This window comes from Cheilinus undulatus, linkage group 21 (genome assembly GCF_018320785.1).
Source record: "Cheilinus undulatus linkage group 21, ASM1832078v1, whole genome shotgun sequence".
Lineage (NCBI taxonomy): Eukaryota > Metazoa > Chordata > Actinopteri > Labriformes > Labridae > Cheilinus > Cheilinus undulatus.
In genome coordinates this window covers 25,415,835-25,437,867 of record NC_054885.1, presented here as the reverse complement: position 1 = coordinate 25,437,867, position 22,033 = coordinate 25,415,835, and the positions used below count along the sequence as shown (strand labels likewise).

Sequence of the window (22,033 nt, the reverse complement as noted above, 5' to 3'; positions counted from 1 at the left end):
CAATCTAATCTTTTTTATGGAACCAACTTCTGCATTTTCTAAATTATGATTTGTGTGTACTCTGTTGTGTTCTAAAATCTACTTTGGTTTTCATCAAGTCCATTTGAACAGTAAATTTAATTTACAGCATGTGGACGATCGAGTAATTATTACAGTTGTAGGGTTACACAAGTAGCCTGATCATGAGACCTTCTTTAGTCTTGTTTATATACTACCAAAATTTCTCTAGTGTTGTAAATGTTGTCTAATTACTTGAAATTGTGGGCTCTGAATACCTTTAAATTAAGAAAATTACAATGGATATTTGTACAAAAACATGTTTATTTTATACAGAAAATATTTTCAGCATACACATTTTTATTTTCTTAAGCCCTCTCACAACTCTAAATCCTCAACATATACTTTTTCTGCAACCCTTCATGGTCATGATCAAAATTTTTGGCCTGTTTTGCCTTTTTAGATTCTTTTTTTCTTCAACTAAGTTTTCCCTATATCAGCCCTTCACACTTAACCCAGGGGCCTATTAATTTGACATATAGTTCATTATAGGGATAAATTTACATTATATTTCATTTATTGCAATCTTGATGAGGAATGGAGGCTGGACTGAGAGCAGTTTTATTTCAAAGGACACTCTTGTGATGAGCAGCCTCATTACAACAGCAAGGGGATGGGTGAGTATATAGAGAGCAACTGTGCTTAAATTACATCGAGTGCCGACAGCTTATACTTTAATTATAAATCTAAAGTGAAACTGTGAAATAAAATCAGTGTATCAAAGAGACATGCAGCAGCTGCTGACATTTCCCTCTCTGTTTATCTGTCGAGTGTACCTGACAACACTTGCACTACTTCAGCCATAATGATATGAGAATGGTATTATCCATGAACAAGCTCATATGGCTGTATACAGATAAGAAATGCAGACATGGTCTGCAAAATAGAGCAAGAGGCCTGACATGGTGTAGGACACAACCGCTAGTCAAAAAAGTTTCAAACTTTGTTTTTCAGCAAAAAAAAAAAAAAAAAAATTTGCACACTGATGGTTTACAAAAATCAGATATAGCTCCAAAGCTCAATGTGAAGTTTCTGTTTCATTGACAGTCATGAATTACCAGTGTGTAAGGAAGCGGGGGGTGAACACTAGAGTCGATTTTATGATGAATCAGCTTTAGCAGAACATTTATACATTTTATTTCTACATGATCCTACACGATTCCTTTTCCCACTCATTTGTCCACTCAAGCACATGCTTTCCATTTGGATTGTACAACACATTGTTTTTGATCAAGTATAGTCTTTTCAATAGTTACATTCATTTGATCATTGTCATCAATCTACCTACCTCTCAAGGCTCCAGCTGACTGTCGGATCATCCATTTTGTTCACCAGAACTATCAGATGTTTGACACCAGCAGTTTTGGCCAACATGGCATGCTCTCGTGTCTGTCCGCCCTTCTCAAAACCAGTTTCGAACTCACCTTTCCTTGCGGAGATCACCTGAGGTTCAGCACATTCATCAAGTTAGCATGCTGTCAATATATACCATTTTAACAGAGGAGGATTAAATGGTTAATTTTTACTTAAACTGATTAACACAAAAAATGTGCCTTAAGTGGGGAGGATTCAAAAAACATGTTTCTTAGTACAGAAAGATATTCTGGGATGTATTTATGATATATGTCACATAAGTTCTTTTGGCGTTCCTGACACAAATTTGACATGGATATACTCAAAAAACTAAAAACGGTACCCAGCACAACCACTGACATTTGCAGTCACCACGAGAAGGTGCTATGGTAAATGATAATTCTGACCATATGAATGTGTGCAGGCATGCTGAGGTTGGAATGTTTTTGTAGATCTCCCCAAGTTGGATGTACTCACAAAATTTCAGAAGTCTATGAAAAGTCAAAGAAGGGGACTTTCACTTTAAAAACAGAGAGTCTGGCTGGCATCCTACTGTTAGCATGCTGTTCCTTTTAAAAGCCACAACATGCTTTTTTGTTGTGAGTTTAAAGGATGAACAACAATGATGAAGCATGTGCGGAAAAAAACAGAAATTTTAGTTTAAAATAAATTCAATTTTTATGATTTCAATTTACTTTGTTTGCATTTACACAGGATCTCCAGAACTCTAAATACAGTTGTGTTATGGGATGTTTTCAAAATTTAATTTTTGGGCATTTTTCTCTCCGAGGCTATCTGTTAGGTTTTCTACTTCAGCTGAATAGTTTAAGATCACTGTTCATTGTATGTCCTCACCAGTACAGCCAAGTCTGCTTGGGAGGCGCCTCCAATCATGTTGGGCACAAAGCTTTTGTGACCTGGAGCATCAAGGATGGTAAAGTGCTTTTTATCAGTTTCAAAATATGCCCGGCCCACTTCCACAGTCTTTCCTTTGTCCCTCTCTTCTTGGTTGGTGTCTAAAGCCCAAGACAGATACCTAGAAGAAAAAAGGGACATTAAATTGTTTATTTGGTCAGTGTTGAGGAATAGGACAGTGACTTATGATTAAAATGCATAACTAGGGTTGGCCCTTGCGCCTTCACGTAGGTCTAGGTGCATGTGCAGTTGTTGGAAACAACAGCCAGCTGCAGTGATACATGTCATAAACCGTACCATGAAACAGTAATCAATTCATGTCCTTTAGAGACACCATTTAGTGAAAGCACAGACTTAAAATTTGATGTTAGATAACTGCGGAAAATAATGCATGGAGTACTGTTTCTTTCTGTTTGTTGGCAACATAATAAATATGCAATGCTGGCATAAAAATATGGTCAAAAAATATCAAATGAAATCTGTGAGAATAAGTTATAAGAAGGGTACAACTGCATAGCTTTGGTTGGTGTTTTGGTTTAAACTAGGGCTGAACGGTTTGGGAAAATAACTTAACTGCAATTTTTTTTACCCAATATTGCGACTGCGATTTAATATCTGATTTCTTAAGTTCCTCATCTCATGTATTTTCCAACAAAAACAAGCAATAGTTCATTCTATACTTTAACACAATATTAGATTAAATTAGGACTGGACAATTTTGGAAAAATATCTAACTGAGATGACTTCGATTAATTTTACAAATTGGATATGAACTGTTGCATTAAAGGGAGTGATCATTTTAATATAATTCTCATATTTAACAAGAAAAACATACAAAAATGAAGAAAATAGGATTTTTTGTACACTATTCTAAAAATATGTCACTAAAATGACTGCATGATATGTAATCCATAATGTCTCTGCTGCAAAAAAAAGAGAACTTTAACTGGTATTTTGTCACAAATTTCCGGTTAAAGAAATATTGCACCTTCTGCAGATTTGAAAATTGCAGCAGGCCATACTGCAATTTAACCTCGTTAGCGATTAACTGCCCAGCCCTAGTTTAAACCATGAAAGACTCAGACTTGGGTGCCAAACTCAGCTGCAATATTTTTTAAACTGTCTGTAGCAGTCACCATCAAGTGACATCCATCATTAATTTAACCAATTTACCAGAATATTTAAAAAATGAAATAAAATCAACAGAAATAAAAAATTTGTATTTTAACTTTGGACTGGGATATAACTCAAAAAATTCTGCTTTTGTAATTGAAAATATTGCAATTTTAAATATATATATATATATATATATATATATATATATATATATATACACACACAATATTTTGAAATGGCCCCTCAGCAGCTGTATTTAATTCGGCCCCAAATGCCACTATTTTGGTGATAAAAATAGACTGTTCTATTGGATTTTTAATAAAATTGTTTGCAGAAAGTAAAAATCAATATAAAGTCAAATTAAGCAGTTTTATTTTGAAAAGGACTTCATTCGATCTTTTACTAATAAATCAAAAATACATAAATCATAAAATACTTGGTCTTTTACAGTGTAGAAAGTTCTGAAATGTTTTTTATGTTATGTTTACCATTGCTGACTATAAAATGATTATTTTCCTCATTAAGGGTGTAGCAAACCTACACAAAACGCACCAATCCTGCATGCAGTAAATGGCCAAAACCCTGCAGTCTAGTCCACCATTCAGGTTCACAGCTGTAATTATATTAGTCCATTTTCTGTGCTGATGAACGCTGGAGCAGTTTTTGACAAGTTCATAACATGAGAGCATCTTTCGACCTTATTCAAGAAGCTCTCCTGTATGATCATGGGGGAAAAAGCTTGTCTGGAGGCGGGAACATTTTAACTACTCGTTGTCAGTGTTTTGAACTCTAAGACTGAGATAAGTCTCCGTTGTTCTGGAGAAGTGGATCACATTTGTTAAGTGTGTTTTCAACAACACTGGCTCATGTCTTTAGCGACGTGCCGTGTTACTGCCGCCGTTATATCGGAGTCATCTTGCCGTGTATTTTAACGAATACCATGAGTTCGACCTCTTCCTTTGCAAAGTTGAATGGCTGCTCAACGCTGCAGATCCAGCGCTGTTTCTCGTTGACTGTCTCAAAAGTCAGCCAACGCCCCGCTAACTAGCCACGCTGCTCTGTTTACCTTTCTCTACCTTGCTTCTTGCCGCTGATGCACATGTGCAGAGGAGTTTTCTGGTTTGGTGGAGGAGAGAGAGAGGCTGTTTTCGAATTGGCCTACTGCATACTCCTGCAAAACGCAGTATTCAGTATACAATACAATACAATAACTTTATTTATATGTATGTATTTATACTGCGTTCGACAGTAGTATGCAGTATGCCTGTCGGACATTATTGTGTAGTATGCTTGGCCCGGTTTAGCTGGTTTCCAGTATACACAAGTACATCATACCCTGGTCAATATTAAATGACGCTACATTGTTTTCCATCCACTTACGTACAGAAAAAAATCTGGGATGTGTTTTTATTTGATTTTTCAGGATTTTTATAGCCGTTGTTTTTAGCTTAGCATGTATAGTGCACCCTCCCAGCTGTTACAAGCCATAACGGCAAAACAAAAACAACAGTGACCCTATTACAACTTATTTCACTATAGTACATGTTAGAAGGGTAAAGATAAAAGGTAATAGCACTTTTTGTAACTGTCAGCCGCTCCGGTGAAAGTTCTGCCGCCCTACGCTATTACCAACTCTGACCCGGCGCTTTGCATTATGGGTAACAGTAGGCGAAGCAGACTGGTCCGATGCATACTTTGAAATTTTCCCAAATCAGTACGTCATTCGGGTTTTTCTGGCATACTGCAACTATTGCATTTGTTCACATACTGCATAGTACATTTTGGGCAAATCAGTACGCACTGCTAGTATAGTAGGCAAATTCGAAAACAGCCAGTGAGCTCTCTGCTGTGAGAGATGGATTCAGGGAAAATGGGAGAAGGGAAACTCAAGCGAGAAATGCACGCTGACGGCTCAAAACTTCCACACAATTTATTCTCGGATATTCGAGATACAGTCATTTTATATATCGCGGGCAGGAAAAGCCGGGATACATCGAGTATACTCGATATATCGCCCAGCCCTAGTTTAAAAGGCACAACAACGGGTAAGGACATTTCTGAAGCCGTGTCAGTGGCTTCAATGAAGAATAAACACCAGCTTCTCTCCCTACCCGACTTGACCGAAGCTTGGAAAAGGAAAGGTTTCCTCTGATGACGCACCATGCAAAAAGAATAATTTGTCTGTTCGGCTCAACGTACATATGTGAGCAAACATTGCAAACATTTTGCTTGATGACTTTGAACAAAAGCAGACTGAAAACCAAGACAACAGACAGCCATCTCTCCAATATCCTTCGTATCTCAACATCCAAACTTGCTCTGGACATGCCAGCCATCCTCCAGTCAAAAGCACAGAATCACTGCTTCCACTGAATGCAGCTCTGCTCCCGTCATGGGTGAGTTAAAAGATATGACATCCAGTATTTACGTGTAAAAAGCCAAAAATCTTAATAAAACAAACTTGACAAAAAGAAAGAAGGTAGCATATTCTTAATTAATTGTGTATAAACCTTCCTAACTACGTTACTTTAAAGGCTCAGAGTTAATTTGTAAACTAACATCTACCGAGAAAAAATTGTTAACATGTTTATTTTTTACATCACTATATTTAGATACATGAATAGTGAAAAATTAACTACCAAACTAAAAACTCGATTCATAGCACCCTGGTGAATAAAGACAACGGATTATGGCAGAAAACAAAGCTAATCGTGCTCATTTGTTCCTAATCCTGCTCTGTCTTTTGGTCCAGTTTAGAAAGCAGATGGCTCTAATCATGTTTAAGTACCATCACTACTATAAATTTATACAGCTACCTGTAGTTTGCTCTTGTTTTGAGTCTGAATGTGGAGATGAGCTGTCACCGTGAAAGGTGCATCTTTCATCCAGAGCCAGGGCGGATCTAAAGGGGAAGGCCCCCTGAATTCTGATTGGCAATCCCAAAATCCTTAACGGTTATGAGCTTTTAATTCTAAAAAGCCATTAATGGAAAACTGTGACATAGGATATCTTTCTATAAATATTTTAAACATTTTAACGTTGGATTCACTGTTTTTAACCAATATAATTGAGTTTTCTCTATGTGGCCCGGCCAGTCTTCTATTTCTCCGCATGCAGCCCTCGGTGGAAAAAGTTTGGACACCCCTGCCTTAAGTTATTTAAAATAAGTTGTTTCTAGTGTAAAACATGGTATGTCCTGTCATCACTAGGAGGCGCTATGATTACTTTTATAATTACTATGCTACTATATTACTATTACACAGAAAGTTTGAGCCAGTTAGGATAATCAATGGCTGCAAATTTCAGGGCTTGCCATGCCCACCTCCTTTGAGTTTTGTAAATAATTCTGATAACTTGTTATTATCCAGTTCTCTTCTCACTATAAGCTCATTTATTTGCCCCAAGCTGCATGAGTACACAAAATTAAGAAGATCTAGGGTAAAGTTAAAGGATGGGGCTTTAACTCTGAAAACTGTTAAAGCGCTATTGAGGCAATTCCAACCATCCTTAATGGAGTACTATAAAATATCACGTGCCAAAATTCAGGAATTCTTAAATATGTTCAGCCCTTACATCTCCAATTAAATGCACAATATAATAATAACAAAGAAGAATCCTATAAATTCCAATTAGGTCCTCATGTGGGCTCCAACTATATCTTAATATCTAAGCCATCAATAAAATTAATCTTAGCTAATGTTTAACAATTACATACACATGCTTCCATATTATTTTCACACAAAATAAATCAACACTATTCATTGTTATTGTTCAGCGCTCTCACATTTTACTCATTTCAGGATGATGCCTTGTTTCATATCACAGATTTAATAAAGATCAAGTTAGCTCAGACACAGAAGTGTCCCCCCTTACCAGGTTTCCCGATTCTTTTCCTTGGCTTCTCTCTCATACTTCTCCAATGTTCTTTTATCTACCATGCCTGTAAGATACCTGTTGGAAAGGTACAAAAAATTAGCCACACAGCACAAGTCCTTACTTGAAGATTTGAATTTCACCCAGTATAAGGAAATGTAGTAAAGCAAAAAAGAGGAATTCCACTCACATAATTTGTCCGCCAATGGTGGATTTGCCTGCATCTACAAAACAAGAAGTGGATTTAATTTACAAACTGATATTACTTCAGTTGGGCTCCAATTGAGTGGAAATTCCTGAAGGCCGGCACAGACAACACAATTTTTTGTTTTGTCTTTTGTAATGGTACCATATCAAACCAGAAAAAATACTCTGAGAGCGCAGACCTCTGCCAAGGCAGCTCAGTCCTATCTCCCAATAGTAAAGAATCCTTTAAAAAAATTCCTGGATCCAGACGGTGATCCGGATCACTCCCAAAATCTAATCAGTTCTTCCTTGTGTCATTTCTGACATTTCCTGAAAATTTCATCAAAAGCCGTCCATAACTTTTTGAGTTATGTTGCTAACAAACAAACAAACAAACAAACTAACAAACTAACTAATTCTGCCGATCACAGAACCTCCTTGGCGGAGGTGATTATGCAACAACATTTTGCCCAGTCTTGGCCAACAGGCTGGTCATACTACTACAAGTGTAATCCTGACTGATTTATCCTATGCTGTTGTCACTGCTGTGTGCAAGTTCACAGACTGTCAGGAAAGTGGGTCAAAGAGCGTCAATCATAGCTATAACAGAAGCGCTCTGACTGATATTAGCCGTCTTCTGTTCCAAAAAGATTTTTGTTTCTTAACTTTCAGTTTCATTTCCAGGCATGAATCACTGCTGCATTGGGAAGCAGAAGGGGAGGGTATGACAGTGCATAGGACTAAATGTAGTAGAGCCAATTCTACAAAAACAGTTTTAGCAGATCATCCATACATTCTATTTCTTCCTGATCTGATATTATCCTATCATGCCTATCACCCCTAACTCAAGGTCATTTGAAAATGACTTAATTTCTTTGTGGGGTTACCCTACTACCTATTCAGTGTTGAGGTTACTTTACATAAGCACATGGCTAAGTAGGACAGTGAAAATTCATGATGTCAACGTGGAGTTCAAACAAAGCTACTCTTTCCAGGGGAAGTTTAGAGCTACTGAGATGCAGGTAATAATGGAGCTGAAACCAGGGGAATTGTAGATAGTTCAACAACATAAACACTGATGCAGCTAAAAGGAAAGGCAAGCGTGGGCCGAGCAGAGTTGCAGAGGACTTTGAAGAGCTGGTAAATCTACTTATGACAAATTTGCAGATTTCTGGAAATGTATGTTACGTATGTCTTCTGTGGAGGTTGCTATTCAGAGTTACACTGTCAATGTGCTAACAGGCTAACTAAGGGCTAAACTAGAGCTAACATGAAGCTAAATGCTAATAATTATGTGTTAACGACGTATATGGCGTTACTGACTGTATTACAGAACTGCTGATGATACTTGTCATTATGTTTGTTTAAACAACTTGCATACAGTTGAATAAAATAATGGCTTTTCCATCATTTCCAAGGTCCAGTCATGTGTAATCTGTGTAAACAAGCAGGCTGTAACAGAGTGACAACAACTTCAACAACAACTTTGTCCTCAGCCCCCACTCTGGCACAGGCATGTAGCTGGATCCATGGTGTTTTTGGGTGTTTTTTTTTTTTTTTTTATTGCTGTTAAATGTAAGTTATTAGCCAGATATGGCTATGTAATAAATATATATGTCCAGTAGTTGATCTAAAATCTATGGCAGAAATTCTAAAGGACTACCATCCATATTACCCAGCAACAAAAACATCTAGCATAAACTCTGAACCACACTGCAAGCATGAAAAGGAAACCTGCATGATCAGACAAGTTCATCTTGTTGGATAGATATTTGTATCTTTCAAATGTATACTGAACTAAAAACTCACTAGATATCTGCATTTTGAGTAATTTGAGTTTATAAACTCGCCGGGACGTCGCCATGTTTTGGTCTACGCTGGTAATGTGACGTCACAGTGCCACAGCACTCCTCCCGTTCCTTATGCAGTAACTGTTTTTCAGACTGACAGCCAGTGTTAGGGCTGCATCTCAGAGACGCTGCACATCTGACGCATGGAGAATTTTAAAATTTGAGGTCTCTCCTATCTTCTATTGGGACCACGAGCGGTTATCTGTCTATCTAGACAGGAAAATGATAAATACAGAGCCATATTTACCTTGTTGTAGCAAATATTTACATCCACATTAGTAGAATGTTTGAAATCTGTTTTTGATGAACCAGATGAAGGCCACGAGCTATAATGCATCTGTTTAGTAAAGTTGTTCCCCAAACTTCAACTCTTTATGAAGCTTTCTGTTTCCACGTGGTTCAGGTAAAGATAAACACAATATGGAAGCACTTCCAGTTCACTTTAGTCCACTTTAACATTGCTTTAAAGAAACTCTCTTTGTATGTACATAATACTTTTATTTAAAAAAAAAAAAAAGCTACCGGCATTTCCACTATACACTGACTCCAGTCACTTGTAGAAGACTTACTGAGGATGACAGAGCTTTGACAGCAGGGAGACAAAGCCAAAACACAGCAAACATGAGTCTGGTATGAAAGCTGTGATGGCAGCAACAGCTGCAAGCAGCAAAACAGTCTGAAAAACGGTTACTGCATAGCAACCGTGAGGAGTGCTGCGGCACTGTGACATCACCAGCGCAGACCAAAACATGGCTGCCTCCTGGTGAGTTTACGAGCTCAAATTTACTCAAAATGCAGATATCTAGGATATCCAGTGAGTTTTTAAGTTCAGTACATATTTGAGAGATACAAATATCTATCCAACAAGATGAACTTGTCTGATCATGCAGGGTTCCTTTTAATGCTGGAATCAGATTTTTTTTTTTTTTTTTTTGCTCAGATCCAGCTTTTTTGGTTTGTTAAAATTACTTTTTCAAATTTGGCCTTAACAAGCTCCCCCACTCAAATCAGTGGTTTCACATGTGAAAGTAGCCCAAATCTGATTTGAAAACATCTGATCCTATACGACTTGCACTATTCACAGAGACCCATTTGTACAATGCAGTAACAGATTTATATTCGTTTTGGCCAAGTGGATACCAATTGATAGGCCTGGGTGATATAGCCTAAATAACCTATCACAGAATTTTACTTGTCCTTTACGGTAACTGTTTTGTATTACAGTACAACAAAAATAAAACAAGCCTAAGATGGCATACTGAACTCACGTCTGATGTTTATTTAGCAGCGTCCCCTGTTGTCTCACATACATACAAGAGGAGACAGACCCCGCTGCACAGAGCTTAAGTCTCTGGCTTCTGATGGTGATTTCTGAAAGACTTGAATGTATGAACACATGTACTAAGTGTGGTCACTTAGTATCCAAAGGCCCAAAATTTTTTTTTTTTTGATAATGCATTGTCAACAAAAACCACACAGTCATGAAAAAAATCAGAGCAAAGAAAAAAATCTGATTTAGGTCACTTTGGCCGGCAGTGTGGACACAACCTTGGATCAGATTGTTTTTCATGACAGTTCAAAAGTACAAGTCACATTGAAATCAAATCTTTTCAAATCACATTGGACCATGCTCAGATGCAAATCAGTAGAACTGAATAGAGGATGGAGGCAACATCTTAAAAATGTGTTGTAAACAGAGAAAAAAAAATCAGATTTGAGCAAAAAACTTAGACCTGAGCATTAAAGCTTTCATTGTGAAAGCAGTCCATGTTATGTTACATTCACATGAAACAGAGTTCTGCCAAGAAAAATATGATTTCAGATTTATTCAAACTGAAGCCCCAGCGGTAAATAACATTATACATTACATGACAAAGATATCAACTGACCTACGTGGCCGATGAATACAACATTAATGTGCTCCTTCTTGGGGGCATCTGGTTGTGTTGGTGGAACTTTGGGTACCAGCACTTCCTCTTCTTCCTCCATCTCTGGAGCAGTTTTCTCTGTGATTTCTGGCACCACTTGTCCCCGGTCCCCGCCTCCTGGCTCCTCCTGATTTGGCTCAGACCCTTTTTGGTCCCACAGCTCTTCTGTGCTCATCTCTGTGTCACCATTCTCCACTGGAACTGCGAAGCCAGATACTTCACATCATTAATAATAATAATAAAAAAAAAACACTCAACTTAGTGGTATATGGTAAATGGACTTGAGCCTGTATCGTGCTTTTCTAGTCATCTGACTACTCGAAGCGCTTTTACAGCGCAGACCACACCTACTCATTCTAGGTGAGTAGACTGGGCGGTATTCATTTTTCAATACTGTCATACCCTCCCATACTTGTACCAGGGAATACCGTATTACTGGCATGCATTTTAAAAAACACATTGTATGAGCACAAATAACCAACAGCTTTCATACACCTTTACATGCCACTGTAGGAGCAAATCAGGGGTTAAGTGTCATGCCCAAGGACATATCAACATGTGATAGGAGCTGGGGGTTGAACTCATGGCCTTCTGATTGTGAGATGACTAATTGAGTCACAGTCACCCCGAAATATGAGTAGATTTAAGTCATATGCAAATCAAAATCAAAATCAATTAAAGAGAATATTCTTCAAACAAGATGTAAAAATATACAATATGATTTTTTTTAAAGAAATATTTTAGATCAACTCCCACACAGAGATTTCAACAGGTAAAGCAGGTAATCTAAGCGAAAATGATCAGCAACATTTGTGTGCCTTTGATCATGGGAAGGTCAAAATCATGGTCCCGATTAAAATTCAGTTAACCTCTTAAGCCCTAGCGGGACCAAATTTGGTCCTACTCGCCTTGATCCAAACAAACTTGCTCTGTGCACTCTATTATTGCACAAAAATAGTCATGTTACACATCAAATTAAGCATAAGAAGCTCAGCTACAAGCCAAAATAAACCATTTTTACCAACACTACATCCAACTCAAAAAGGACTCAACTCAATGACCACATATCAAAGTAGCCGTAGTGCTATGTAGCCAGACACTTCCACCCCCTATGGGATGGTGCCTGGTACTACAGACACAAACATGGTCTCATTTGAAAGCCCAGCTTCTACTGAAAATTCTAGCCATGTTTGTGCAGTTTCCATTTGTTTTAACAGTTTCCTTTAGTTTTCTGCACTTAATTTTGTGTTGTTTTTTGTGAAATTGAAAATAATTCTGCTCCTCTTGGTGTCAAACTTCAGTTCCCTCGTAAGACATCCGTTGAAAGGGAACTATGTGGAGGTCTGGGTGATGTGAGGGGGAAAAAAAATTCCATGATGCAGTGATCACTTATAATGGCATATGAGTAAAAAAAAAACTTTGATACCTTTGATTTTACAAATGGCAGAGATTGTGCCCAAATGGCACAATGGATATTTTTTACTAAAATCTCTCTTATTTTGTCCTGATAAACCTCTAGTGTCATGAAATTTGAAAAGCTGTTTGATTCAGTTCGGTTTGGTATGGTTTGGTACGCTAAACCCCCAAATAGTTTGTGTTTCCACAGACACCTGCGCTCTCACTTGGGTGGGCGGGGCTGTAAAAGCATGCATGTGAAGTCACAGACAGCTGTTCCAGCAGCAGAGTTATAGAAAGGATGAGTGACAGAAATCAGTAGGGAATAAGCAGTAAACAGCTTTATTTTAGCTGAAAGTGCTTCTTTAAAAAATAACATTTTAATGATGTTAACAGCTGTCAGTACAGATTGTCAGCTGATGGAATACGTGTACAGAGATGGTTTGAGTCATAACGCTACGTTAGTATGTGAATATATCTAGTCAAGAACAGTTTATATGACAAAATATTAAAGTTTAGAGCTGTACTGTGAGAATTCGCCACATTAAAAATAAAGTAAAAGTTCAGCTGGTGTTAAAATCAAGCTAGATTAAGTTAGAAATCCGGGGTGCGCTGATCTCGTTTTAAAATAGTCTGCAGCCTGAAGTTTTACGAGCCTGTTCAACAACTACAGAGCGATGTTTTCCAGGTTACCTACCGCAAGAAGTAGATTAATAACTAGTTACAGATGAGAATGAACTGTTGAAAGGAAACGCCAAAAAGAGCGTGCCATACTGCACCAAACTGAGCCGGACCGCTCGGTGGAAACGACCTAAAAGAGGTAATGTCAAAATGTGGTGCTTTGGCCTACTGGAGAGTTTTGGACTTCACTTGCATTATTTCTATGAGATATATGTGCTAAAATTGCAAAAAAAAAAAATTAGGCAAACATGAAATTTTTCATTTGCCAACTTGATTCTCTCTGATCCAGTAACATATATACACTTCTGAACAAATTTCACAAGAGCCCTCTTCATAATGGTACCTTGATCATTCAAATAGACCTTGTAGTTAGAGTTACACTCATTTAAAGATGGACCGGAAATTTCGAAGCAGTAGCCTAATAAAAGAGGCTCTGGCTTAACAGGTTACTTGTGCCACTCTACATGAAAGGACACTAGCCTAGGACACAAGGCATTTAGCCAATTTTCAGTATTTACATTTTATTTTACCAATTATTGACAGGATTAATTAATTTAAAGGCGTACTAGTCCATTGCAAGGCGCATCTACTGCTCTAGCTTTGTTTTCACCTTTCAGTGTCACCTAATGCTCAGACCACAACACTAAATGACTGGCTTGATGTGATCCAACTACCAGTCAATCAACACTGATGCCTACGGCGCACTGATAGACACAACAATGATAGCTCCAACTGACTCTTGTCTGTTGTATGTCGACGTATATAGTGGGAATCACTAGTGGCCCCACGATACGATATTATCACGATACTTAGGCCACGATTCGATATTATTGAGATTTTAAACATTTTGCAATATACAGAGTTTTGCGATACCATATATAGCAATATATTGTATTGTGATCTATACCATTTTTCCAACTGTTCGGCTAATTTAGCATTAGTCTTACCCTGATGTTTGTCTTATTTTCATGTAGCAATTCTTGGAACCTCATGTCATGTCTATCTCATTTGTGCCCTGTCTGCATTCGTCCATCCCCTGGTGCTGTTATGTTTGTCGTCACCTCTGCCGACTTCACTAGACAAACAATTGATTTTATTTTTCCATTATCATAGACTTCAGTTCATGTTAGCAATTATTTTGAAAATACCGATACTTAGTGGACGAGACGATACAATATATCACCAGGCAAAACAACGTGAAACTGTGCTGTATCCATTTCTTGTCCTACCTCTAGTATATAGCAATATGGCCAACACCATGACTTATCATAGCAGCGAGCAAACAGTCAATGTGGTGTACTGTTTCACATGTTAACAGAGATTGTGGTAAATTGTTCATTTTCCTTGATTTTTAACATGCATTCGTTTTGACACAATCAGTACATTTTGTTGTCATAACAAATTCATACTCATTCCAAATATCGGTTTTCAGTCTCATTCACAACTAATCGGTATCGGTATGGGCCCTAAAAAAACAATACTGTTTGACCCTTAAACTTAATTATCCGCCCTGGACAACACAGGAGTAGAATGCTGCTGGAGAGCGTGGAGAGCAGCTTTTTGACCTGGAAAACACCAAGGAGTGTGAAACACAGCAGACCATAGCTTAAGTACTACTTTAAAATATTTTCCTTGTTATCACAGAATAATTTTCAGTTTCAGCAAGTTTCACTGCACTGTAAGATGCAGAGTAAACAGAGACAATGCAGTGCTTGCTCCACACATATTTGCCCTAGGTGACCATTCCCGCTGTAGCAAATTAACAATCAGTGTTGTACGACCTAAGCTTTGTTCACAAGCACCTCCGTTTGGGTGTAAAATTCAGAACCACCAACTGAATCATGCCATGCAGGTCATAATGAGTCTGAGGTGATGTATGGCTGATAGTTAATGTTAGCATATAATAATATGTTGAAGTGGCCTGTTATCACACATGAAAAGTCTGAGGCAGTTTTAATCCTTTATTTTTAAATAACTGTAACTTCCTCTCACATGGATAGACATTATACTTTTATGAGCTGCCTGAGCCACGCCCTTGAGGTTTAATAGATGAGCTGAATAATCTTTTTTTTTTTTTTTTTTCCGATAAGGACAGTTCTATACAAAATTTTAGAGATTTTGATTAATTTTGTTGAAGTCCATCCTGGAGTAAATATTTCAAAAGCCTAAAGACAAATGCTCTTGTAATTTACAAAAAAATCAAAATGACTGACTTCCTGTTGAGTTGCATTATACAGTCATGGACGAAAGTATTGGCACCCCTGGAATTTTTCCAGAAAATGCACCATTTCTCCCAGAAATTGTTGAAATTACAAATGTTTTGGTATACACATAATTATCTCCTTTATGTGCATTAGAACAACACAAAAAATCTGAAGAAAAAGACAAAATTGACACAATTTTACACAAAACTCAAAAATGGGCTGGACAAAATTATTTGCACCCTTTTAAAACTATGGGTAAATCATTCTATTTCAAGCATGTGATGCTCATTTAAGCTCATCTGTGCCAAGTAACAGGTGCTGGCAATCTAGAAATCACACCTGAAGCCAGTTAGAATGTATAAAAGTTGACTCAACCTTTGTGTTGTGTGCCTGTGTGTGTCACACCAAGCATGGAGAAGAGAAAGAAGAGCCAAGAATTGTCAGAGGACTTAGGAAGCAAAATTGTGGAAAAATATGAACAATCTCAAGGTTACAAGACCATCTCCAGAGATCTTGAAATTCCTTTGTCCACTGTGCGCAACATAATCAAGAAGTTTATAACCCATGGAACTGTGGCTAATCTCCCTGGACGTGGACAGAAGAGAACAACTGACAAAAGAATGCAACACAGGATAGTTGGAATGGTGGACAAACATCCTCAGTCAACTTCCACACAAATTCAGACTGTCCTGCAGCCTCAGGGTGCAAAAGTGTCAGCTCGAACCATACGTCATAATCTGAATGAGATCAAGCACTATGAGGACTGAGGAGAACCCCACTGCTGACGAACAGACATAAAAAAGCCAGACTGGAGTTTGCAAAAATGTACCTGAGTAAGCCTCAATCCTTCTGGGAGAACATTTTGTGGACAGATGAGACTAAGGTAGAGCACTATGGAAAAGCATGTCATTCTACTGTTTACAGAAAATGAAATGAGGCCTACAAAGAAAAGAACACAGCACCTACAGTCATATATGGTGGAGGTTCAAGGATGTTTTGGGGTTATTTTGTTGCCTCCGGCACTGGGTGCCTTCACTGTGTGCAAGGAATCATGAAATCTGGAGACTATCAAAAAATTTTGGCTCGCAATGTAGGGCCTAGTGTCAGAATGCTGGGTCTGCATGAGAGGTCATGGGTGTTCCACCAAGACAATGACCCCAAACATACCTCAAAAAGCACCAAGAAATGGTTGGAGACATAGCACTGGAGAGTTCTGAAGTGGCCAGCAATGAGTCCAGATCTAAATGCCCTCGAACACCTATGAAGAGATCTTAACACTGCTGTTGCGAGAAGCACCCTTTAAATCTGAGAGACCTGGAGCAGTTTGCAAAAGAAGAGTGGTCCAAAAATCCAGTTGACAGGCAAGACGCTTGCTGATGGTTATAGTAAGTGATTGGTTTCAGTTATTTTTTTCCAAGGGTGTGCAACCAAATATTAAGTTGAGGGTGCCAATAATTTTGTCCGGCCCATTTTTTTGTTTTGTGTAAAATTATGTCAATTTTGTCTTTTTTCTGCTGATTTTTTTTGTGTTGCTTCAGTGCACATAAAGGCAATAAACATGTATACCAAAAACATTTGTAATTGCAACAATTTCTGGGAGAAATGGTGTATTTTCTGGAAAAATTCCAGGGGTGCCAATACGTTCGTCCATGACTGTAGGTCCAAAAGGCTTTTTTGTAGGTCCTGGGATAATACATAAGCCTGCCAATTTTCAAAATCCTATATAAAACATGCTTGCAGGGGCTGAGCTTTAGAGTTATTGAGCAATTAAGCCATGCCCCTTATGAAACTCTTAAGAACATTGTTTTTTTTTTTGGTTTTTGTTTTTTTTACTGGGCTTATTTCAACCAGTTTTCATGGTAACACATTCTTTAAAAGGAATCCTACATGTTAAGACATGTTTATCTTATTGGATTGATATGTATCTCTCATATGTATACTAAACGCAAACAGCTCAAAGCACAGCTGTTCACATCTGGTCTGTTCATCATATGCCAATGTCTCCACTCTCCAGTGATCACCCTAGAATATAAATATGCTGATTTCCTATATATGCAAGTACACAGAGCCCCATTCACCTTCATCCACCTTTAAAGAGAAAATAATGATAGCAAACAGTCTGTCTCTACATGCTTAACGGCGTCCCATAGCGTGACTCTCTGGGTACATAAAAAGAGAAAAAAATAATGAAGAAACACTGCATTATTAACACACAGATCACAGAAATACAGGAAACAGTGTTTACACACACACACACACACACACACATATATAAACTTGAAACAAAAACAAGTAAATTTGTGTTTGGTACATTATTTCTTTGTTGTAACAATGCTTCTTGGTAATAAATCTTACACTGTTGGAAAGCCTGCTTATTATCCTTTTTTAAGATGCCACATTTGTAAGGATTATGCTTTTGTGGAATGAGCAGCAGAGCTGAGTATGTGGGTTTGGCCCATGAAAAATGTGCCAAATCTTCTCTGCCAATGCCAAACAGCTTATTTTGCTGATGCTATTGACTCTTGTTTTGAGCTTCTGGTACCCCCAGGTGCTGCCAATCAGGTGCCTGTCAGGTGCCTGATTGGCAGCACCTGTGAGCATGGGCCCTGCTACAGTGGTCAGTAGATGTCTGCTTCAAGAATCGGCATGCCACGTTTGACTGGTCTGGATAGGGCCCGTTGGTTGGGCAACTTCGAGCTGGTGTTCCGCAGAACCAAACTGCGGCATTGTTTGGAGTGAACCCTAGTACCATCTCCAAACTGAAGGCCAAGTTCCATATAACGGGGAATGTCAGAAACAGACTATGAAGTGGGCGTCCCAAGAAGACAACACCCCAAGAATACCGTTTTCTCACCCTGTCAGCAAGAACTCTATCCTCCAAGATGACAACACTCACCCCCACAGAATGGGGTTTATCAGAGACTACCTCCAGAATTTGGAAGTGAAGAGGATGGAATGGCCTGCCAGCAGTCCTGACCTCAACCCCATTGACCACTTGTGGGATCAGCTTGGGTGTGCTGTTCGTGCCAGAGTGACCAACACAACCACGTTGGCTGACTTGCGACAAATGCTGGTTGAAGAATGGGACGCCATCCCACAGCAGTGTGTGACCAGGCTAGTGACCAGCATGAGGAGGAGATGCCAGGCTGTTGTGGCTGTGTATGGTTCTTCCACACGCTACTGAGGCTCCTGTTTGTTGAATGAGTAAATTGTTAAATTGTCAATATGTCTTGTTTCTTCAAACTTCAATCATCCAATCCACCAAACAAACAAGAGTCAATAGCTGTTTTTACACAGAGATTCCGCAATAATTCCGCAGAGAAGATTTGGCACATTTTTCATGGGCACAACCCACATACTCAGCCCTGCAGCTCATCCCACAAATGCATGTTCCTTACAAATGTGGCACCATTTAAAAGGGTAATGAACAGGCTTTCCAACGGTATAAAATTTATTGCCAAGAAGCATTGTTACAACAAAGAAATAATGTACCGAACACAAATTCCTTACTTGTTGTTTTAAGTTAGATACAAAGACACACCTCTTTTCAAACATGCATACATACCAGCACTTTCTGTCACCTCCATGCTTGAAATCTTATCTACAGCAACTGAAAGAGAAAAATTGAAACAATAAAATAAAAACAAAAAATACCAAGATTAGTTAGAAATAAACCTGATGTTCCACAATCTGCTGCAGACAAGCATTAAGAAAAAAAAATTGGTTCTATAGTAAATCTGGTAAAGTATTATATCTTCTTTGGCAGTCACAGTAATTCAAAGCTACAATGAGAAAACGGTGGCAATAGGGGTCTTTTTCACCAGTTTTTCTCGTTAATCCAGGTGAATATTTGAGCAAACTTGGAAGTGTTCTCCATGGTAATGGGACAATTTTTGCGGATATGTAAAAAATCGTGTAAAGGTACACGTGGGTATTCTAAGGCTACTGTTACAACTTAACTGCTGAGCTACGGTCTTTTTAGCATGTATATATATATCGCTCAGGCCCCTACTCTGCTTTGACGCAAATGTTAATGACACAGTTTACTCCACTTCTGACCAGTAGTGCGTTGGGACATCCACGTCATGCTATACACTCACGTTCCCACCAATTTCTTCCCTCTTCATTATTATAATCACCACGGAACTTATTCCGCTACATGAAACAGAGAATTAAATCGTCTCGCGTTTGGATCTTTATCCTCTTTTGAATAATCAGTTAATGGTAGTTAGACTTCGATGCATTATTCAATACAAAGCTGTAGTGGAGGTCAATGGTGGAAGGCTAATCAACGTGCTATAATGCTAGCTACAACCCGTTAGTTGTAGCAAGCTAATGCCGGTGGCAGTGTTGATAACTTTAAGGCACTTACGACGATGCTTAAACTTTCGTGGACATGTTTTGGTATGACAGATATTTATAATTTTGTATCACACAGTTTAAGTCTTATCTGAGGGGACAGTTACACCAATCAGCAAATACATAGCAAGTTTTCAAAAGACGCGTGTCTGTCCTGTGGTTTAAAAGCTAGCGACTGGGCAGACTCATGTTAGCAACTAGCAACTTAGCTTCCCAGCATGACAGCGATCTTACCAGCCGAATCTGTGTTCTCCGGGTGTGCTTTCGTGGCAAAAGCCGGAACAAACTCGGCAGCGTTTACATTGGGCACAAATGGCTTAGCATTCACATTCAAGGAAGTAAATGCGGTTTCAAGTTGTCCGTCGATCGTGGCCTCCACATCGTCCTCTTGTTCCCAGGAATCAGGGGCAGTGTCTCTCGGGTCCATCGTGGGTCTTGGATTTTCACCACAGAGATTTGAGTTACGCAGTTTATGGTCTACGTCTTCCCCCACAACCCGATGTATATATATATATCACCCTTTGAATTATCTGAGACCGGTCCAATGCAAGTCTACTGCCCTCTCTCTGATTCAGGTGAATAAAGGCAGCCGGTTTCTGTCGGTAAGACGCCAGGGAGGGCAATCGACTCAACACTCCCAGTCCTCGTGAGCTAGGCTCTAGCGTCCCACCAAACGACGGGCCATCTGTGTTGATTTCTGGGATATGAAGTCCCTCTCAACAGCTAAAAAACACCCTTGCTATGAAAGACAGTCAGAAGCGAAAACTACATTCCCCACATGCAATTGACCAAGCGTTTACATTAACTGATTCTGAATTTCCGGAACCACAGATTCGACATTTGTATGAAAGCAAAATATGGGGAAGAAAGCAATACTCTTGATATAAGCCTCAAGGCACGTGTAGATCTAGAATTGGTAATTGGCTCTCTGCTGTTTCAGTCGTGGATATTGACTCGGAAAGTATAATATCCAAAGCTCCGCTGGCTGACCACTGCGTGATAGAAATCAAGATAAAATCTGCCAGTAAAAAGAAGAAATAAAAGTTACTGGAAGTGTAATTCCAACTTATATAAAGTAAATAAGATTATTCAGAGATAAAAGAAATCCTAACAGAGATTGAAAACACTGACACCATTGATACTTTCTACAAGAAATTGGAGTTTGCTAAATTTAAGATAAGAAATGCCTATTAAATTAATCAAAGAAATGTTGAGAAAAACTAAAGGAAGAAACTAACTTATTTCAGGAAATAAGTCAGTATTGCAGTAAAGTGGAGTTGAACAATGAAGAAAAAGAGAAATTAATGGCATTACTAAATAAGCTTGATGAATTGTATCTCAATAAAGCCCATGCTGCTTTTATATGATCAAAAGCAAAGTATATAGATAGAGTGGATGGAGAGCAAAACCTCATACTTCAGTAACTGAAAAAGAGAAGGCAAGAAAATAAAGCAATAACAAGTTTATTTACGGACAGAGTGGAATCCAATGACCAAAAGACCATTTAAAAGGAAGATTTTGCCCTCTACAATATGCATTATTTATCTGCATACGTTGTCACTGAATCTTTTTTTTTTTTTTTTTCTAAAAATCAAAATCTCCATTCCAAAAATTTATGCTGTTTTCAGAGAAATCTGTGAGGTCGATTTAACAACTGAGGAATTGGATATAATCATCTCAAAATTAGCATCTAACAAGTCTCCAGATTCAGATGGGCTTACTGCTAATTTCTAGCATTATTTTTGAAAAACATTGGGAAGTTATTATTTAAAGCAATGCAAGAATGTATAGAAAGAAAAGAGTTGATGTTGAGCACAACGCAAGGGCTAATCACCTAAACATAAAGACAAACGATACTTGACAATTTAAGACCCATTACTTTACTCAATACTGACTGCAAAATATTATTTTGATGTATTGCAGCAACAATGAAAGCAGGCTTGCTCAAATAATTGATGGAATGCAATATGACTTCCTTGGTGGAAGAGCAATACGCAAGAACATAAGACTAGTTTTGGATTTAATAGATTAAAGTCTTTTATTTGTTGACAGAAATTATTGTATTCCTGGATTTCTAAAAAAAAAACAAAAATGTTTGATTCAGTGGAGTATCCCT

General features: G+C 38.3%; 1 protein-coding gene across 1 annotated transcript in view; it reads right to left on the bottom strand.

The window, feature by feature from the left end:
- The window catches only part of gspt1l (G1 to S phase transition 1, like), a 32,099-nt gene extending 11,512 nt beyond the window's left edge, over positions 1 to 20,587 (bottom strand). The window contains exons 1-7 of the mRNA XM_041777730.1: positions 20,152 to 20,587; positions 19,124 to 19,168; positions 11,240 to 11,479; positions 7,505 to 7,538; positions 7,315 to 7,392; positions 2,266 to 2,446; positions 1,346 to 1,500 (exon numbers count right to left, since the gene is read on the bottom strand). Of these exons, the coding sequence (XP_041633664.1) occupies positions 1,346 to 1,500; positions 2,266 to 2,446; positions 7,315 to 7,392; positions 7,505 to 7,538; positions 11,240 to 11,479; positions 19,124 to 19,168; positions 20,152 to 20,344 (926 nt within the window). The 5' untranslated portion in view covers positions 20,345 to 20,587. The remainder of the gene's footprint in view (positions 1 to 1,345; positions 1,501 to 2,265; positions 2,447 to 7,314; positions 7,393 to 7,504; positions 7,539 to 11,239; positions 11,480 to 19,123; positions 19,169 to 20,151) is intronic.
- Between the last annotated feature and the right edge of the window lie 1,446 nt (positions 20,588 to 22,033).